A 12,777-nucleotide genomic window follows, 5' to 3' on the forward strand; every position below is an offset into this window, starting at 1 on the left:
CATATTCCATACACATGAAACCAAAAGCTACAAAGATGAAAGAACAATCTAAACGCGCTCATCAGGGAAAGTACCCAGCATGCAACAAATGTTCAACTTTCAGGGGCGGATATTTCAACACAAAGAAAATGGGATTACTGAAATGTTTTTAGGATTTGCAGGTATTAGTTTGGCATGCCATAAGTTTCCAACTGATGGTGTGTTTGGAAACTTATTAAAAAGGAAGAAATCACGTGTTAGATGTGAAAGTTATTGCTGTTAACTTCTGAAATTCACATCCGAAATATGAAAAAACACATCCATGAAACCAAACATGCTATAACATTGTCAAAAGAACCTTCTGTGTCCCTGCCCTGCCTCATGCAGTTTGCAATTGGTTTGTACGGCACACGGCACACGGCACATGCCCATCTAAAATCTTAAGTTAGTTAGAAAAGCAAACCACGATCGAGTGTTATATTTATGCAATCAAATTTCCACACACCCCCACACCCTTCTTCTCTCTGGCAAAGCAGGGATATTTGGGGACTTAATCAAGCAATTAGCAACGTCTCAAATCGGGATCTGAAACAAATACTAATTACAGCCACATGTACAAATTAATAAATTATTGCACGGACAAAACAAATTAATAACTCGACACTGTTGAAATAATGTATGCACAAGGCAAATAGCCCTTTGAATACATGAGTAGTAAAACTCCCTATCAGACGCTCCATAATTTTAAATTGGGGGCCATGTCACAATTTTTAATAACCATCGCGGTATCATCTTGACTCCATTTGAGGCAAGGCATTTCAGGCAGGTAGGACACACTTCAAAATTTGACTTACTCCCTGCAGAAACTATACTCAGATTAGGAAAGCCATCAATCTCAACAACTAGTAGTGACTAGTGAGTTTATCATGAAGCTATTTAATTTTGCTGTCACCAAAACAACCAGTGCAAATTTTCATAACAAAATAGTGTTCTGTGCTAATTTTTATTACAAAAATAATCTGAAAAAAAAGGAATGCAGCAAAAGCATAATCTGCAGAAACTTGGAAAAGAGGTTTAATTCTTAATAATTGATAACAATACGTAATTTTTTTTTTCTTAAGTACAGTTTTAGATTCAGTGTCCACATAAATTGTCATTGTAGATATTTCTGATCTTAATATATTTTTCTTTATAAATTATAAGAGTAATAAAATGTTAATATATGTTTCTTCATAAATGATATGTTCATCTTTCACCATACATTTATTCCAGTGTCCTGTTTGCTGATGTTACTGTCTGCAACCACTACTTGGAACTTCTTTCAAAAGGGAATGGGGTCATACCTCGTGAACATTATCTTCTTAACCAAATCAAGGAGCATCAGTGTGGGTTAAGATGGCCTCAACTCTATCTAATGATGCTTGTAGCCGTCCTGAGTGCATGTTGAACATTGGCTCATCAGTACCCAATGCCCTGTTATGGATTAAAATTTTAAATAAATCATTCACGAAACAGAACAAAAATAAAAACTAAAACACAATAAGAATCAGAAATTTAATAGAATAGCTCATCCAAAAATAATTTATCAGAGTATACTTTCTAAACACTGATAAATGTATTTTAGTTTCAAAGCTATTATTCTGATTATTTTTTCACTAAATGCAAAATTACAAAACTTACCCAGTAATTTCAGGAAGAACATAGTCTGCCCTCCATCCAAACCGTAAATCAAAACCGGGAAACAAGCCAACGGAAGTCTTATTTCGGATCCGGGATATACCATCTCCACCCAAACAAGTGGTGAGCTTCCATTTCCAACCAGTAGCATGCATTTGAAAATTGTGTCCTACACCAACCTGCACTGTTTATGTCAGTGTGAATCATTTCAAACGAAATTTTACAGAAAGTGGGAATGAACTTATCATGACATCAATAATAAAAATGTGGGAATCAATATATATAAGCACATGAAAAATGACACATTTAATACTATTTTAAACATTTTTAGCAATGACAAAAATAAATATAACAATAATGTCATGAAAAAGAAGCATAGACACCACTCAACCTGAAGATTAAGAAATTTAGTGATGGGGATCTTTTTTGAAAGAACACGAACATCTTGATGAAGGGGCTCATAGATTATCTTCCACTTCCATTCAGGTGTTAAAGGCTTCAATACAAGCTTTGCTTGATATTCATTGACTGGGGCATTATAGAACTGCACCCAAAAAAAAAAGGATCTCCTGAATAAGTAGTCATCACAGGTAAATAATTGACTAGTAAACAAAAACTCCACAACATTAACCTTTTAATTGACTAGTAGTATCATATGTATTCAAATAGTTAAATTTCATAGAGCATCAATACTACGAATTCTAGAGTTCTTTTGGGCACTTCATGTATGTTCGCAGCAGATGGTTTTAACCATGTAGGCAGGATTAAAAACAATAGTCAACAGCGGCCAAATTAAGGAAAAAAAAATAATCTAATTCCCAGACCATGCATGATAAAATAACAAATGAAAATTTAAAAAATAACTAGTTTTCAAACCACTTTACAAACTTAAAAGTCTTAAGCTGTCAGAGAGCATGAATTGAAGTATGGTATTCTTATAGCCCCCCGTTCCAAAATCTAATCTAACAAGGTAATTCTTGGAACATTGATCATAAGGCAACAGACACGAGTAACAAATATGGATCTCCTACCTGATATCTTCATAAACAAAACTAACTGTTACACTAGCAAATTACACAAAAATAAGAATAAATTACAGTCTGCCTCCCTATGGTTTAAAAGAGACAAATTCCCCCTAAGCTTTGCTTTATTAGCCATTAGCATATAACCACCAGTAGGTTTTTCAGTTCAAACTATCCTTCATGATAAAAAAAAAAAAAAAACTTGACAACATGTATCTCGCTAATTGCTTACCAATTTCAAGCATGTTATATTATATATGTATAGAAACCTTAACTTACATTACATGCAACAAATAGTGAGTATGTAAAGAAAAAAGAAAAAGAGTTAAATTTGAATGGGTATGAAAAGAGTGAGTGTGAGTGGAATGGAAAAGAACCTCCATGTTGAGACCAACTCGAATGCCCTGAAGTTCTTTTCGGAACTTGAGAAATAACTCTGAAGGCATTAAATTGATGTTGTATAGCTCATCCCACGAAGTGGGTTCCTCCCCGTTTGGGTTTGGCACCGATTCCATTTTTGTTCAAACCTGCAAAAACCACTTAATGTTATTTCATCAATAATATTGTTGTAATTTTGATTATCCAAAAGCGGTTTACCCCAAAACCTGCACAGAACTGCACTGCACGGAGATGATGGAAGAGAACCAATTTGGCAAACTCTCGAACTCCCACTGCTACTCAAACCCCTTATTCTTCGTAATTGGATTTCTTTTTGTTTTAGTGAGTTTCACTCACCCTAATTGAATTGCTCCCAAATACCCTTGTGCTGGTTAAATATGAAAAATTAATTTTTTTTCCTCTCGTTAAAAGTACACAAATTAGGGTATTTGGGACACTTTCACTAACAAATGTCATCTGTCCTACACGTGATTATCATATAATTGTGACATGGCAAAAAATTAATTTTTTTATTTGGTTTTTAAATTTCACAATTTATTATTATTTTACTTCCTAAATTTAACTATTCACATTTTGATGGTTGAATTTTACTTTTAAAATATATAAATAATAATAAATAACTTAATTTTAAAAATTAGTATATTTATTTAATTAAGAATAAAATTAAAATGTAAAGAAATAAAAAAAATAATCATTTTATTCAACTAAATTTGGAGATAAAATTAGATATTTTTGTTTTTTCATCTTTTATTGTATTTTCTTTTATTTTGCATATTCCAACATGATTAATATAATGAGTAAATAATATTTTATACTCAATTTTATATGTCATATATATTATATACTCCAACATAATAAACAACAATTATCTTTTTTATTGAGAATATAATTAATGAATTATATTTTTTACTTAATTTTATAAGTCATATATTTTTAACTTATAATGAGACTTAATTAAAAATTTAAAAATATTTTCAAGGACCAAAATAATAATACATAATTAAGTTTATTAACTAAGATGTTACTGGATAATTAAATTTAGGGACTAAATGATAAGAAAATATTAAATTTAAAGATTAAATAGAAAAATCAATCTTTTGACACCTGAACACGTAACAACTCTCACATCATCATAAAAATTATGATAGGCACAATTGTTAGAGTTAATAATGAAAACTAACCATAAAACAAAGTTAACAATAGAATTTTAATTTTTCATCATTGAAAGACCTAACTATTAAACTATTAATGCCTAACAAATTGAACAACCAAAATTGATATTTATCGTTAACAATACTGAAATTTTCCTTTTCTAGTTAATTTCATTTAATTATTTCTAGGAATTGAAGTCTAAATTACTGGTTAAACTAAAACGAAAACTAAAACCTTTAGTAATTACTTATTAACATGTTCAATGACATCAAATTGTTTTTTTAAATCTATACTCATGATATAATTTTTAGAAAATACTTTAAATTTTTAATATATATAATTCTCATGTTTCCTATTTTCAAAAGTTAATTAATTCTTTAAGGTAGGTTCGGTTTAGTACAATAAAGTTTTTTTTTTCACAATAAAGGAACTTGTTAGTGAATCCGGGACCATTAAGGACAGGTTCTTGCTGCTGCCACTTTCCTGGACAACCACTGTTATCAGCCTCAAGTAGCAGAGAGCTTAGCTTATAAATGGAGCATTGAAATTGCAGACTATCTTTTAATTTGTTGCAGAATGTTGTTTATGAAACAGATTGCCTAGACCTTACAAATGCATGGAACAAGTCAAAGAACCAGAACTTCTGTTTTGCAGGAATGTTGTGATATGTTAGTGAATCCACATAATTTTTTGTTAGTTCATACAAAGAGAAAAGCAAATTCTATTGCACATATATAGGCTTTCTAGAATAGCTTTTAGTACAGGTGAAAGATACTGGGCAGAGGAAATTCCATCTCAGTTATTTTTTTGATGTACAGCATGATATGGATCTGTTTTTGGATCCAAATAGTTAATGATATGCTATCTTTCACTTAAAATAAGAAGGAACTTGTTCAAAAAATTTTCCCAGAGAAATTTATATTTAGTGTTAAAAAAATTGTTTGATTTTTTTAATGTCTGAAATGCTTTTAATAAAATACCTTTTATGAAAGTTGTTAAAAAAAAATTAAAAACAATTTTCCAAATGCCAAAAGAATATACATTTTTCTTCAAATCTAATCGATTTTCTATTTTTTAAGAATCATAGTATTGTTTAATTTTTTTAGCGTCTGAAATGCCTTTTTTTTCGTTAATCACATTCATTTTTTTTATTCCTCAAATTAAAATGCGTACTTTTTACTCATTTAAATATGAGCATATTTTTTTAATTGCTCCTCTTAAATAAAAAATTAATCTCTCAAATCTTGGTGGACTAAGAAATATATTTACTTGTTGAGAAGCTTTTTAAGGTGCACAAACAGAAGATGTAGTTTTCAGTTGTTGTTTTTTTTTTTGGCTAAATGTGTTTAAAAAGTAATGTTCTCTTATCCTTTACTATTTTATACTAATATTCCAGTCAAAGACTTTTTTTTAAAAAAAAAAAATCCTTCTTATTTTAAATAAAAAAAACATAGTTCGAGCATCATTATCTAGCTAGAGTGAAGGATATCTATACTCTCAAAAAAGAAAATCAAAAGCCATTAACTAGTATTGGGATTTTTGTTAATTTTATATATATATATATATATGCATCTGAAACTATGTGCTTGAATTGAAGGTAGCAATCCAGTAAAACTAGCCTATTATTAGCGTTGACTATTGACTAAAAGTATATATTCTTGTTATTAATGATATATTATTTGATTTGACTGATATATTATTTAAGTTAATAGTGATGTATATTAATTTAATAATTAATTAATATATCAATTAAGTCAAAAAATATTTCATTGAAAAGAGTACTTTTTCTCAAAATAAATAAAAATTGATAAATATTTTAAAATAGTCCGATAACATTTTCATAGATATCATAATATAATTGATTAGCACAAATATTATATTTAAAATCATTAATATATTATTAATTAACTTCGATATTGTATCTATTATTTAAAATAAACAGCCTTTTATCACCATAAAACATTTTAGAAAAAGAAAAAAGAAGACATGTCAGATATGGTGATTTTTTTTTTACATTGACATGATGACTTCTTAGATAGGGTTAATTCACTCAACTCTTTAGAATAATCAATGATGTTAATTTATGTGGCTCACTGTAAGTTGCCAACTGAATTGACATCTTGTACATGACAGATGCTTATATGGTACTGTATTTTTTTTTTCATAAACATTTTTTAAATACATTGTTAATAATCTCGATTATGCAAGCGCTGTAAAAATGAATTTAATGGAAATAATAATACACTTTGCATTAATGCAACAACATCAAACGGTATGAAATTAGGACAGGACTTTTCGTAGAAAGGCATTAGCTTTTCTTTCTTTTTTTTTTTTTTGACAAAGAATTTATTTCCGGGTATATTTTAGAGAACGAATACATTTTTCAACCGTTTGTTAAAAAAGTAATAATCAAAATTACAATAAAATATAAATATATGTATAATAAATTAACCATAAAAGTTGTTACAATTTCAATTTAATTACTAAACATTAACTTAACTCCCTCACTTTAGAAGAGGCCTTTAAAGAAATGAGAAATGTAGTTTGTACAACATTTTTTTTTTATCATTTTTTACAAAAAAGAAGAAGATATAATTAAAGAGAAAAATTGAGTGAAATAAGATATAATTTGTGGTAAAAAGAGACAAATTGACATTATAAAAAGTATTCTTACCAAAACAAATTGTAAAAAAGTATTATAACTCTAAATGAATAAGATGCTTGTGGTATATGCCTTTTGTTTTCCGTTCTCGCAAAAACTCAAGTCAAAAAGCTTCTGACATGAGAGTTTCTTTTGACTATTTCACGAGCTTGGACAAAAAGCTTAATTAGACAAATTTGATAAAATTAAGATTTAAATATAATTTTCATCTTTATTAATAGAATTTTTACTTATTTTGTGTTAAATTTTTAATAAAACAACACTCTTTTTTTTGTCATTGATATTTTATTTTAGTTCCTAATAAATTAATGAATTTTATCTTTAATTTTAATAAATTAATAAATTTTATTTTAATTCTGACTAATAATAAATAATAAAAATTTATCAAGGATTAAACATAAAATTTTTAATTTAAAAACTAAGAATAAAAAAATTATTATTCTATTAAAAATTTAATGTAAAATAAAAAATTATTAAAAAATAAACATAAAAATTAAATATTTATTAAATATCAAAACATATGTAAACCTAAAATTAAAAACATATACAAACAACACCAAACACTTCTCGAAAAACCTTATAAAACTAAAAGAAACACATATATAAAATAGGAAAATATTTGATAGACATTCGGAATGCTATTCAACACATATAGAGAGAGAGAGAGAATATATATAAATATAATAGAATTTAAGATGTAATAGAAAGAAAAAATAAAAAATATTAATGAAATATTTAAAATTAAAAATAATTCATATATTATTACTAAATCCATTGGATTAAAAGCAAGTTGTGTCTCTAATCTAGGGTCTAGAGCGTTGTTGCAAGCAAAGTAGTCCTTGTGGCGTTTCGTTTAGGCACAAACTTTCGAGCCCACACATGCTTCCCATTGATGATGAATTTGGCTTTGTTAGCCCCTCTGAGTATCATGTCAATGGTGGAAACGGCGCGGAAAACAATGCGAGCGAAGAGCGCTTGTTCATTTGGCTGCACTTCCTGCATGAACAAGGCCTCTATGCAATCCCCATACGCTAAAGCGAAGAACTCTCTCACTTCCCACTCTTCCACGCGATAACCCTTGGAGAACGTCACGAACAAAGTCCTATCTTCCGCTGGCCCAATTGACCCAAACCACACAAGCCCATGATGGTAATTATAATTCTCTGATGATGATGATGATGAACTACTTTGTCTTGTTGTTGTCACCACCTTTTGTGCTGCTGCTTCCGCTGAGTTCCTTATCATTGCTTGCTCCATGATGTCAGTGAATGCCCTCACACACACGTCTTGCATCACTTTAGCCACCCCTTGAAGCGCGCTGCTTCGGTTTTCATACACGAATTGAAGACTGATTTCCTTTTCCACCAGGCTCTGGAGAAGGGGAATCTCGCTGCTCTCAGAAGAGAATAAACAAGACATTAATAAGCTATTGTTGATGCAATTCAGGCACATGACTGTTTCATCTGCAACGTCGTTGATCAAGATGTTGGGCAAGGCCAATACCCTCTTCACCACGTTGCGAAACCCCACCCTCTCCAGCCACAGCCACATTGCATGGACTTGCATGGACTCCTCTGGATCGCGGAAAAGGCTCACCACAAGAATCTTGTAGAGCTCTCTGTCCATTCTGTGGAACAGATTGAACTCCTCTTGCGTGACGTAGAAACAAGACCCAAAATCCATATCAAAACAATGCAAACACTATAATATGATCCTAATAAGTATATGCCAATAGTTTGTTTTAGTGTCTTAGTTCGTAGCACTGATATATATAAATACTAGCAGGGAAAAGGCCCTTGGCATTACTTTGTGTGTGAGAACGAATGAAAAGGTATGACCATTGGTCATAAAACATGTGTTAACATGCATGTTTGGTGAGTGGGGTTTATGAGTTATGACACTTAAAAGTTGAAACTCTTGCCTATTTACCCTAATCGGTTTCAAGAAGACCATATGAAGGTTGCCTACCTCAGATCCTCTACGATGTATAGCGAGAAGAATGTGAAGTATAAGCAAGAACAAAGAAAAATGAGACTGAAACCGATAGTTTCTGGGACAGTGTGCCAAGAGCATTCAGAGTGGCACTAATATATGTTTTAGTGCTAAACAATAAAATTAAACGGCTGATTTTAGTATACAGATGTGCAAGCTCAGAATCAGTTACACACGGTTTTGGTCATCATAAGAAGCAGAAAACTAGTTAATTTGGTCAAGGCATTGGTCAAGGAACCTTTTAATTTTATTCATAGTAATCATAACACAGTTGGAATCACAAAATACAATACTGCATATATTTGGCCTCCAACAAGTCCAAATACTCATAGCAAATTAATCCTACTATATAATTCTATTAATTACTTTTCTTAATACTTTATAAAAAAAAGTATTAATTACAAAAATATCTAGGAAGTCATAGATTTTTTTTTTTAAAATTACATGATTAAAAGAGTTGAGTTTAATGTTATTGGGACCAATTTTGAATTGCTTATAGATACAAATTTTTTTTACTACATACTTAAAGCACTTGTATATAGTATTACGACCAATAACTTGTTGAGATTAGCATATCTATATTTATATATAAGTCAAATAAATTTGAGAGAAAATATTTAATATTATTAATGTAATATTTATATAAATATATAAATTAATAATTTATTCTCTTATATAGATCAAATGACACATTGTTTCTAGTTAATGAGTATTTTTAAAAATTAGTTTATAAGATTATTAAAACAAGCTTCAAATTTATATTAATAAAACATATAGAAAATAATAAATAAATAAGACTTGAAAAAATATTTAGAATTAATTCTATTAATATAATATTTATATAAATACAGTATATAAGTGGATTTTTCATATATAGAATAGTATGACATAATTTTTTATTTAATTAAGATTTTATAAAAATTAATTTTGTAAAATATATTTTAATAAATAAAAAATCAAATGAGTATTAGTATAATATACAAAATTGATTTTTCATAAAAAAAATATTAGGAGAAAAGGATGGCATGCAAGACCATGAATTCTTCACTAGATCTTGAGATTTAATAGACGAAAATTAATCAATATTTATAACAAAAATAAACTTAAGAATTATATATATATATATATATATATATATATATATATATATATATATATATATATATATATATAGGGAGAGAGATATTGATATAATATTTATACACATGTATAAATATTTTTTTCTTATATAGGATATGTTAGATAAAACTAGATAGAAGCTTAAAGATTAGCTCGAAGTTGAAAATTAAAAAATTAATTTATTAGATTATAAATATTCAATAAAATTAATTATTAAAGTGGTTAAAAAGTATAAAATGATAAAAAAAAAATTGTAATTATTTAAAAAGGAAATAAGAAAATTTGATAACTATAATGAACATAAAAGAGGAATAAAATGAAAAAAATTAGAAATTAATATTTAAAAAATATTATTTTAACTAATATTTCAAAAAATGTTAGAAATTACTAATAAAAATATGTTTATGAAACGGTTAAACAAGTTTTTACTTAATAAAAAAATGAGAAACTAACTGAAATATCTTTTGAAATGTAGTATGAAATAATTTTATTTATAAATTAATATTTTAAAATTATACTTTACGAAATATATTTTAAATATCTTCATATATATAGAGAGAAAGAATTAAAATATATTTGATGATTAAAATCTTTGTACTTTCTCATGAGTTGATTGTTATGCCACATAATAATTTATCAACTTGTCATACTTTGATCATCAATGTTCTCCAACTTCGTATTTGTAATTGGTTACTATAATTTTTTTTAACTCTCAACTGAAAATACTTTAACTACTCCAAAAATATAATTTATCTATTTTTCTATTAAAAAAACATTCTTTTTCTTTCATTCTTATCTAATAGTATTATAAAATTTGCCTAGCTCTTACCACGTGTCCAATGTGTTTAAAAATTATTTTAAATATAACTTTCAAAATAAAATTGTGATACATAACCGTCTATAACTAAATGCCAGCATAAATATATTTATTACTATCATTTTAGTTAAATTCTCTCTCGGCCAACAGTATTAAAGAAACAGCAGGTGTGCAGCAAAGTGAACCTTCAGAAGCATAAGCAATCTAAATCTAACACCTCGGAAATTTCATAGAAACAACGTGCAAGCAAAGAAACAAATCCAACTACTCAAAGGAATTAAGAATTGAGTATGCCCCTGCCATTAGTCATATATGGAAAGATAGGATTTAATTTAAAATTAATTGGTTTATTGTTTCTATAATTACATGCATGTTATTTTTTTATTATAGGAGAAAATCAAGTTTTATAATTATTACTTTAATTTTGTTTCAATTTGTTTCCTTGATTTTGATTAATGGCGACCACTTATTGTTAGTACAACAACTATTTAATTTTTACTCTGTACATGTAAAAATATATATACAATATAAACAATTCTTTTCTTTTTATATGGTATCAAATTTGCCTTAGCCTTACAACACCTTAAACACGATCCTTCTATGTCACCCACCACTTCCACTACCACCAATGAGTTAAAAGAACTCATGGAGTTCAACAACAATTTTCAGTTTCCAATCAAGCTTACTGCTACCAATTACCCTACCTGGTACAAATAGGTTCATGTTTTACTCATTGTTCATGACCTTGAAGGCTATGTCACCGGAAAAATTTTTTGTCCACCTGCCACCGTTGGTTCTAGCGATGCTGCAGCACCAAATCCTGCATATTCCTTATGGATTCGGCAAGATAAGCTCATTTATCTTGCTCTTCTTGGCTCTTGCGATTCTGAAGCACGATCTGTCATGGCTGCTGCCGACACTTCTGGCGATGCTTGGGTAGCCCTTGCACGTGCATTTTCTAATCGATCTCAATCTAGAATCATGTCTCTCGGAGAATGTCTCAGTTCTATCACCAAAGGCACCTCCTCAGTTTTCACTTATCTACTGTCGATTCACAATATTGCTGATGAGTTGGCTCTCATTGGCAATCCAATTGACGACCTTGAAATGGTCATACATACTCTGAATGGTCTAGGACCAACATTTCGAGAGTTCACTACCTCCATTCGCACTCGTGATTCACCAATTGCCTTCAATGAGTTATATGATAAATTGGTGGATTTCGAGATGTATTTACAGCGTGAAGAATGCCTCTCAACTCCCATCCTCGTCACTGCCAATGTTGTTCAGTGTCATCAACATGGTCAAGGTCATGGGCACTCTTTCCATGGCCGCCAACACAACCATCATGTTCACAGTTCTGTTTCCTCTTGCAATAAGAAATCAACCAATCTGATCACTTGTCATTATTGTGAAAAGCCTGGTCACTCAGCAAAACAATGCTATAAATTCATGGTTATCCAAACAAGGCACACCAACCAACTACTAATGTTGCGCAAACAACTTCATCTCACTCGCCTCCACACTCATGGCTCTTTGACTCAGGGGCATCTCATCACATCACCAATGATTTGACAAACTTGACTCTCAAGGATGACTACCATGGAAATGACAATCTTCAAGTTACAAACGGTAATCAACTTCCTATTACTCATATTGGCTCCACCACTATTCCCACTAATGGTTCTCCTTTAAGGCTTTCAGATATTCTTTATGTTCCAAATGTCACCCAAAATTTGATATCGGTCTATCAACTGTGCCAAACTAACAAAGTTTCCATTGAATTTTTTCCTAGGCATTTTGAGGTAAAGGACCTATGAACGAGGGAGCTTCTTCTGCAAGGATTGAATGAAGGTAAAAGACCTATGAACGAGGGAGCTTCTTCTGCAAGGATTCAATGAAGACAATGTGTACAAGTTTAACCCAACTGCACCCAGCCCATCTACCTCCTTCATTTG

General features: G+C 29.6%; 2 protein-coding genes across 4 annotated transcripts; both read right to left on the reverse strand.

Annotated features, from left to right (window-relative positions):
* Window positions 1–424: 424 nt before the first annotated feature.
* Window positions 425–3,433, reverse strand: LOC114380729. Of its 3 annotated transcripts, none has more exons than XM_028339743.1 (6): window positions 3,276–3,433; window positions 3,056–3,205; window positions 2,048–2,200; window positions 1,660–1,835; window positions 1,323–1,452; window positions 425–836 (listed from the first exon to the last, which is right to left on the reverse strand). In XM_028339743.1, the coding sequence occupies exons 2-5, from the start codon at window positions 3,191–3,193 to the stop codon at window positions 1,350–1,352; spliced, it is 570 nt and encodes a 189-aa protein (XP_028195544.1). In that variant the 5' UTR covers window positions 3,194–3,205; window positions 3,276–3,433; the 3' UTR covers window positions 425–836; window positions 1,323–1,349. The 3 variants fall into 3 exon arrangements, with proteins under 3 accessions (XP_028195544.1, XP_028195545.1, XP_028195547.1); XM_028339744.1 differs by having other exon boundaries at window positions 425–845; XM_028339746.1 differs by having other exon boundaries at window positions 3,284–3,432.
* Window positions 3,434–7,605: 4,172 nt separating this feature from the next.
* LOC114380929 lies at window positions 7,606–9,241 on the reverse strand. The gene has a single exon (XM_028340061.1). It carries the CDS (start codon window positions 8,572–8,574, stop codon window positions 7,702–7,704), a length of 873 nt encoding a protein of 290 aa, XP_028195862.1. The 5' UTR covers window positions 8,575–9,241; the 3' UTR covers window positions 7,606–7,701.
* Between the last annotated feature and the right edge of the window lie 3,536 nt (window positions 9,242–12,777).

Source organism: Glycine soja, chromosome 13 (assembly GCF_004193775.1).
Source record: "Glycine soja cultivar W05 chromosome 13, ASM419377v2, whole genome shotgun sequence".
In the NCBI taxonomy this organism is placed as follows: Eukaryota; Viridiplantae; Streptophyta; class Magnoliopsida; order Fabales; family Fabaceae; genus Glycine; species Glycine soja.